Source organism: Petaurus breviceps, unplaced genomic scaffold (genome assembly GCF_028583685.1).
Source record: "Petaurus breviceps papuanus isolate PSGF00001 unplaced genomic scaffold, PetGlider_PUasm1.0 90625, whole genome shotgun sequence".
NCBI lineage: Eukaryota > Metazoa > Chordata > Mammalia > Diprotodontia > Petauridae > Petaurus > Petaurus breviceps.
This window is the reverse complement of record NW_027187289.1, coordinates 5,021,621-5,030,763: the sequence shown is the minus strand read 5'-3', so window position 1 is coordinate 5,030,763 and position 9,143 is coordinate 5,021,621. Positions and strand designations below refer to the sequence as shown.

The 9,143-nt window shown below is 36.8% G+C and overlaps 1 protein-coding gene across 1 annotated transcript in view; it reads left to right on the top strand.

Moving 5' to 3' along the window:
* The window catches only part of NALCN (sodium leak channel, non-selective), a 558,956-nt gene that overhangs the window by 505,974 nt on the left and 43,839 nt on the right, over nucleotides 1–9,143 (top strand). Inside the window, exon 28 of the mRNA XM_069064204.1 lies at nucleotides 5,660–5,766. Coding sequence (XP_068920305.1) covers nucleotides 5,660–5,766 — 107 coding nt within the window. The remainder of the gene's footprint in view (nucleotides 1–5,659; nucleotides 5,767–9,143) is intronic.

Below are 9,143 nucleotides of genomic sequence, written 5' to 3'. Positions count from 1 at the left end.
ATATATATATATATATATATATATATATATATATATATATATATATACACACACACATTTCTATTCCCTTCAACTATTCTCATACTGAGGAAGTTTAATAAGTTACAATTATCATTTTTCCATGTAAGCATGTAAATAATTCATCTTTGATAAGTTCCTTGTGATTTCTTTTCCAGGTTTACCTTCTCATGCTTCTCTTGCTTCTTGTATCTGAATTTCAGATTTTCTATTCAACTCTGGTTTTTTCATCAAGAATGCTTGAAAGTCCTCTATTCCACTGAATGACCATATTTTCCCCCTGAAACATGATACTCAGTTTTGCTGGGTAGGTGAATCTTGGTTTTAATCCCAGCTGAATATCATATTCCAAGTCCTGCGATCCCTCAGTGTAGAAGCTGCCAGATCCTGTGTTATCCAGATTGTGTTTCCACTATATTCAAATTGTTTCTTCCTGGCTGCTTGTAATATTTTCTCCATGATCTGGGAATTCTGGAACCTGGCTATAATAGTCCTAGGAGTTTTCTTTTTGGGATCTTTTTTCAGGAGGTGATTGGTGGATTCTTTCAACCTCTATTTTGCCTTCTGGTTCTAAAACATCAGGACAATTTTTCCTTGAGAATTTCTTGAAGGACGATTTTTTTTCGATCGTGGCTTTCAGGCAGTCCAATAATTTTTAAATTATCTCTCCTGGATCTATTTTCCAGGTCAGTGGTTTTTCCAATGAGATATTTCACATTGCCTTCTATTTTTTTCTTTTGTTTGGATCTATTTAATAGTATCTTGATTTCTCATAAAGTCATTAGCTTCCATTTGCTCCAGTCTGATTCTGAAGGAATGATTCTCTTCAGTGAGCTTTTGAGATTCTTTTTCCAACTGGCAAATTCTGCTTTTTAAGGCATTCTTCTCCTCATTGGCTTCTTGAGCCTCTTTTGCCATTTGAGTCAGTCTATTTTTTAAGGTGTTGTTTTCTTCAGTCAGGTTGTTGACTCTCTTTTCATGATTTTCTTGCATCATTCTCATTTCTCTCCCCAATTTTACCCCCACTTCTCTTATTTGGTTTTCAAAATCCTTCTTAAGCTCCTCTGTGGCCTGTAACCAGCACATATTTTTCTTGGAAGCTTTTGGTGCAGGAGTTCTGACTTCATTGTCTTCCTCCCGTTCCATGTGTTGATCCTTTTTGTCCCCCAAATAGGAGTCTAATGTTGGATTGCTCTGCTTGCTTTGCTTCCTTTGCTTGCTCATGTTGCCACTCAATTACTTGTCTTTTGAGCTTTTTGCCACAGTAGAACTATGCTGCCAGAGAGGGGAGCTTTGTCCCAAATCGCTGGGTTTTTATTGCAGCTGCCAGAGCTATTAGTTGGGTGCCCTCTGAAACCTCCACATGCTCTGGAAAACTATAATATTCTGGTCAATTTTAAACTGGTCAAACAGGACCTCCACCCTAGACCACAATCCAGATCCAAGCAGGTTAAAGCAAAAGTTATTACCCCTCAGACTGGTCGCTTGGTCCCCCTACACTCGGCAGGCCAGGAGCTCCGAAGCAGCCATGTGACAGTGGCTACTCAGCCGCCTCACCTCAGTTGCTTCTCCCTCCAGGGAGCAAAGGCCAGATAGCACTTTAAAACTCCCAGTTCCCAGAGTCCACACTGCACTAACATCTCACTTCATCCTTAGCATCTATGGGTTGATAACTCTGGAAATTTCCACAGCTGCTGGTGATCTGAAGTCCCTCCAGCCAGAGGATGATTGTGGCCACCCTGAGGTTAAAACCTCTGGCTCATGCAGGGCTGGCCTTGGCTCCCAGAATGCTGCACTAGCCCCTTTCTGACGGCTTGCCAGACTGTTTTCAGTGGGAAGTTAGCTTCTCTCTGTCATTTTGTGGATTCTGTAGCTCCAAAGTTTGTTTAGAGTTGTTTTTTACATGAATTGGAGGAGGTGGAAGCAGGAGCCGTGTGGAAGTCCTGTTTCTACTCTGCCATCTTGACTCCATCCAACTATAGGCATTTTCAATGGATGTCCTCCATGCCTGCAATCTCTTCCTCCTCCTCTCCACCTCCTGGCTTCCCTGGCCTCAAGAACCAGCTAAAATCCCAAATTCTACAAAAATCCTTTCCTGATACCTTTTAATGCCAGTGCCTTCCCTCTCTCAATTATTTCCAGCTTACCATGTAAATATCCTGTTTGTATATAGTTGTTTGCATGGCATCTCCCCATGACACTGTGAGCTCCTTGAGAGTAGGGGTGGTATTTTGCCTTTCTTTGCATCACCAATATTTAGCATACATAGTAGGCACTTAATAATTGTTTTCACACTATCTAGAAGTCTCCTCCCCTCCCCCATTACTTAGAGAGGCAAACTTCCATCTAATGTCATTTGTTGGTTGCATGATAACATTGGCATTAGGCAAAACAATGTTATGACAAGAGTTTGTTCCATAGCCACAGTGTGATAAGTGAGGTTTCACATATTCAAGGAGAACTTAGTTATAATATATCTTACTACAAAATGATGTTGGCCAGGGTAACCTAATGTGGTGTATTCCTATATTTGCATTTATTTCTTAAGTATCTCAAGGTCTCCATTTTTACATTCTTCCTGCAGACAGCCCTATCCTCATATTAAGTGCAAATTTTAGAGAAACTTTGACCCAGCAATATCACTACTAGGTCTGTTTTCCAAAGATTATTAGGGAAAAAAGAAAATAATCTATATAATCTAAATTATTTACAGTAGTTCTCTTTGTGGTGGCAAAGAACTGGAAATTGCAGGGATACCCATTAATTGGGGAGTGGCTGAACAAGTTGTGGTATATGATTGTGATGGAATGATGGAATACTACTGTGCTACAAGAACTGATGAGCTCAATGGTCTTAGAAAAGCATGGAAAGGCTTGCATGAAATAATAAAGAGCAGAATACAATGACAGCAATATTGTTTTAATAAAGACTTTGAGCAAATAAGTCATTTTGACTATTGTGAATGCCCAAATTAACCACAAAAGAAATAAAGAAAGAAGCTATTGTAGCAGCAAACACCCTAGCATCCCCAGGGTGGCTGCCAACACAGGTTCTTAGATCTGCTTTTCTAAAGGAAAGCAACTCAAAAAGGGTTAACACACTTACTTTAATCAAACATATACATTTTACCTAGTTCAGGGGGAAAAGTCAGCACCCTGAACTTCAGAAAGTACAAACAGAAGTTACAAGCAGGCAGAGAAAAAGATCAGCAGACAGGGCTTCCCACTGTCTGACCATTACATCCATACCTAGTCAGTTACCAGAGAGGGAAACACCAACATCTGGGTTTTCAAAGGGTGGGCGGGGGGCAAGAGGGTTCAACGGCTGCCCAGAATCTCATCTGGCTAAATCACACAACTCTTCCCAAAGTGAGCCCCACCGCAAAACCTCACATCTGGGTATATATAGCCTTCTTCTGGATCAGAGACCATCACAACCCTCATGACCCACTACCCAATCACAAAGTAACAGGGTGTGGGTGTTCCTGAAGAACAACCCTCCTACCACAGGCTTCAGGTGACCACATTCAGCCTATTAGGTGGCAGAGCATATTTTCAAATCAGGGAAGGTTCTCAGACTCACCTAAGCCTATCACCTAAGGGCCTACGGGTAGGGAAGATCTTCAGATTCCCATTCCCATAACAACTATCTGCATCCAGAGGAAGATCTGATAAACAGAAGTATGTGTAGAATTACACACACACACACACACATGTTTATGTCCCTCACCAATAAGGTGAGGGAAAAGAAAAAAAAAGAAATATACATGAAAACTTTGTTATACATTTAAAAGTAGTAGCAAGTTGTACATAATAGATATGCAGTTTGGGGTGCAATCACCTTTTTTACTATACTATGCTATGGAAATATTTGTATTATTCCATAAATTTAAAAAAAATAAAAATTAAATTTAAAAAAGAACAATAAACAAACTTAAACATTCCCAAGTGGAAAAAAGAAAGACACTAAAGGCAGACGTTTGGATATGTCAGATGTCTAGAAGCAGTAGAGAATGATATTCAGTCTTTTCTAAAAAGGGGGGTTAGTGGGCGGCTAGGTGGTGTAGTAAATAGAGCACTGGCCCTGAAGTCAGGAGGACCTGAGTTCAAATCTGGCCTCAAACACTGAACACACACACACACACACACACACACACACACACTCACACACACACAAAACTAGCCATTGACCTTGGGCAAGTCACAACACTAATTGCCCTACCTTCCCCTCTCCAAAAAATAAATAAATAAAAGGGGGTTAGTAGGTTTAAGGAGGCATTCAAAATATCCTTTAAATATGATAAAAACAACAGATTACCTAGCTCAGGTTGAACCTAATGAGAATTAATGTTGTATTTTTTCTGTTGCTTGAGCAATCTTCAGTCCTTCCCAGAAATATTCAAGGAGAATATTTCTTGATTATGTGTAAGTTAGATTACATAGTATACAGAGCATGCCTATCATATCATGTCTCCACAGACAGGACCGCAGACTAAGCATATTAGCCATGAACTTCCTTCCACTCCTCTGTTATCCATTCTTATTCTCCATTTATTATTGGAAAATAAGTATATATATTAGGAAAGTGTTGATGTGCAAACTAATTTATTTCTTTCCTGGTTTTGAGAGATTGCTCTGTTGTTTATTTACTTAAGTAAACTTCCACTATAACTAAAATGTGATACCAGAACAATCCTTATAAATTAAGAAGGTACAATGAAAGAAAATTATGACAAAGAATTGTGTTTGGAGGTTTAAGAAATATTCTCTATAGATTTGCGTCCCCGATAAGTTTTCCCATTTTAAATGTTTCTTATCTTTTAAAATACCTCTTTTAAAACTGCCCTTGAGGCTATAAATAAGTGCACACCCTTTGACCCAGCAATACCACTTCTAGGGCTGTATCCCAAAGAGATCATAGAAGTGAGAAAAGGACCCATATGTATAAAAATATTTATAGCAGCTCTTCTTGTGGTGGCAAAGAATTGGAAACCAAGGGGATGCCCATTAATTGGGGAATGGCTGAACAAGTTGTGGTATATGAACGTAATGGAATACTATTGTGCTAAAAGAAATGAGGAGTAGAAAGACTTCATAATAACCTGGAGAAACTTATATAAAGTGATGCTGAGTGAGGAGAACAGAACCAGGAGAACTTTGTACACAATTATAGACACATGAATGTGTGATGACTAACTTTGACAAACTGGGATCCTCTCAGCAATGCAAGGTTATAAGACAATGCCAAAAGACTCATGATGGAAAGGGATATTCACACCCAGAGAAGGAACTACATAGTCTGAATGCAGACTGAAGCAAACTACTTGCTCTCATTTTTTTGTTTTATTTCTTCTTTCTCATTATTCACTCCATTGTTCATAATCCTTCTTTACAAGTTGAATAGTATTTAATGTAAAGGTATTTGTAGATTCTATATTTGATTGCATGCCACCATGGGGGGCTAGAAGAAGAGAGGAAAGGGAGGGGGAGAAAATTTGAAACTCAAGGGATTGAGTGTTGTAAACTAAAAGTAAATAAATATATTTTTTTTAAAAACTGACCCTGAAATAATCTCGTGATTTGCATCCTTCATTTTGGGGAATCCATCTATTTACTAGAATTTCTCTTTGATTCCCCTTTAGGAAGATTGCCATGGCATATTCAGAATTAATGTAAGTGTTTCCAAAAACTTAAATTTAAAACTAAGACCCGGAGAAAAAAAGCCTGGATTTTGGGTACCCCGTGTCTGGTGAGTAATTTTATTGTGAAAAGACTATCCTGCAGGATCTGAGCAATATAACATTTGCAATAGAAGTACATGTGGAAAAAAGATAAATGCTAGATACTGGGTTATAAATAATCCTTAGGAATACAGAATAAAATCTACCCATACAGTAGAATCCTGACTATAGTAAGTAGGGGAGCAAGTAATAAGTACAGTGAGATAGAATTCAGCAAAGGTCATACATGGTCTGTCATAGAACATGGTCTGTGTGTGCTGGCACATACTGGGAGGAATATTCCTTTCAATTGGAAGAACAATGGGAATGGTCCCCCCACAGCACACCTAGCCCATGCCCAGTAAACTCATTCAATTGTTGTTTTATTTATTAGTATTGCATATCAGACTATCTGAAAGTGCATAACTGGAGCTCAAAGGAGCATTAAGTTAATAATACTATGTTTTTTTCAGTCTAAAACTGGAGTGGTACATTTGAAGATCTCAGCTATTTATGCTGTATTTAGCTGGGATTTTTCATACTCATTACTATTCGAGAACAAACTGTATTTCTTCACAAAATGTTTACAGAATACTAAGTCCTAAACTTTTTCAGGATATTTTAAAGTTGAAAATAGGAGCATAATTTTCAATGCAAGAAATCAATAGACTCTAAAATGGAACAAGATTCCTTCTATTTTATCCTTCATTTTGCAATCACAATTCCTTTGACTTTAAGTATAAATGAATCATAGTTCATCTGAATACAGAAGGTTTGATGTGAATTATTATCAGGCATTTTGACCTTACTTTCAAAAATGTTCATCATTACCAAACGTTGGAATTGTGAAGGAATTTGGACGACATTTAAACTTCATCCCATGGCAGTTGACAATTAATTTAATAAGTTATCAGATTTATTAAGGGGTTGGTGAAAAACTCTGTCAGATGAATGTCACCCTTAAATAGAATAATTTCTACAATTTTCCTTCAGTTGGCTAGCCAAACAAGATCAGCTTTTATATGTGATTCCATATCAATTATGTGAGAGTTGTTGGATCAAAAAAAAATTATTTGGATTGTATTTTTGGTTAGACAAAGACTCTATGGATTACAATAAAACAGTGTTTCATTCATTAGAAAAAGCTATATCTTCTTTCTTAAATATCCTTTCGATGAAAACTGAATGTGTTCTTTTGAATAGCTCTCTGGTATTTCAGGGGATGCCCCCTCAGTAAAAAGAAAAGAAAAGACAGAAAGAAAGATGAAAAGTATTGTGTAAATATTTATTTAGTGTTAGACTTACAGCAGCCTTTTTTCCTGAATACAACAAGGAAAGAGGGAAATATTTGCTTTTCCTCTACACTAACATAAGAGCAAAATCAACAAGGATTTCTAAATATTACCAGATGAGTGAATCCACATTATATTATTTGATCCTCTGCACATTTCCTACTGGAACATACATATTAGGTAAATATTAATGTCCAACCTGACTTTTTATTTTCTAGTTTCTTGTTTTTCTAATTTAGAAATGCATTGCATTTTTTACTTAATTATTTCATTTTGTTATGCCACAGTAGTCCTTTCAAATAGAAAGGTTACTACCAATGAAAATATGATAAAGGGTGGTGCTTATACTTTATAAAGAATCCTTTATAATTAAAGATTTCTCCTCATTAACTTTTCCAATTTTAATGTAAAGGAGATGAATACAAATATCATTTTAATGTGGTTAAAACTGAAAGTTTTCGTGGGTTTTTTTTTCCCCAATATGTGATTTACTTTGCCCTTTTTATCCTGAAAGTGTGCTTTTCAAGGTAACCTAACTCCTGAAGCACATACATCATGAAAGTAGGTTGTTATTGCAAATTCAGCTCTAAAACCCCCACCATTTTTGTGTAAAGAAAATGCCTGGGTCAAAGAGTATACAGTATTAGATCTGAGAGTCATGCCACACTACTGGAGAAAAAAAGTCATCATTTGAACAAACTGTGGCATCTGCAAAATCCTTTCAGCTGGTTTCTGCTGAAAAAAAAATCAGTTCAGTTGAAATCCCAAAGGAAAGATTCTGTGAGTAATCTAGCATAGTATATATCTACTTTCATACATCAAACACAGCGCAAAACCAGAACCCCCAAATATGAATTTTGTATGCCTGTATTGCACTACATAAAAAAAATCATTGTCACAGATAGAGTAGTTATCCCCATTTTTGTTTTCATAATAATAGTGATAGTTTATTATTAGATCTACCACCCAGTTTTGCATTTGAGGGATAAAAACTACAATAGTGTTTTGTGGTATTACTCTACTATAAAGCAAATAGTAGTGGGAAAGTAATGAAATAGATTATTCCATGCTTCACTGAGACAGATCAGTTACCCTCTTTTATATGTTAAACTTGACTAAACTGGTCTATAGTTAAAGAAATAGATAAATATTATTGTTGTTGTTCAGTCTTGCCTGACTCCATGACCCTATTTGGGGTTTTGTGGGCAAAGATACTGGAGCAGGTTGCCATTTCTTTCTCCAGCACATTTTACAGATGGGGAAACTGAGGCAAACAGCACTAAGTGATTTTTCTCAGGGTCAGACAGCTACTTGTCTGAGGCCACATTTGAACTCAGTTCTCCTGATTCTAAGCCCAATTTCCTATCCATCACATCACCTACTTGTCCTAGTCTATAGTTAAAGAAATAGATACACAAACATATCAAATATATGATATGGAAAGTCTTCAACATTTTTGCTTTAAAATTAAATTCAAACTTAATGAGAGTAATAGAGTATAAAAACATATCTCCAGATGCCCACTATGCTCAATTTTCTGTAACAGCACAACATCCAGAAAAAAATAAAATTAAAAATTCCTAGAATTAATATAAACAAAGAAAAGCTAAGAGCCCAAAGTTATAACAGTGAAAAGGAATGCAATATGTTGGTCAATCTGCCGACAAAAAGAAAAGTTTGCTCTCATTAACCACCAGTGATTCTCAGAGGGAAGCACTTTAGACATCAAAGTCAAAAAGTAGGGAAGAGATGGATAAAGGAGGAAAAAAAACTGACATGAAAGAAAAATGTGAGCAATAAAGTTAAAAGAGTAGCAAGGAACAGAAACAGTAGCAGAGGTCATAAGAAGAAATGATGATGCCAATGAAAGGCAGACTTCCAGTGAAATCATTGCCTCACAAAAGTCATCACAGCCTTTCAGATACTTGAAAATATCTCTCATGTCCCTTTAAGTCTTCTTCTCTAAGCCAATCATACTTAGTTCCTTTAACTCATCTCTCTGTGGTATAATTTGTAGACCCATCCTCTATTTGATACATAGCTATGGTGAAAATACTAACTAAAAAGAGTCCACATACCTGAGAATATTAAGTGCAGGGACAATAGTAGTCTCT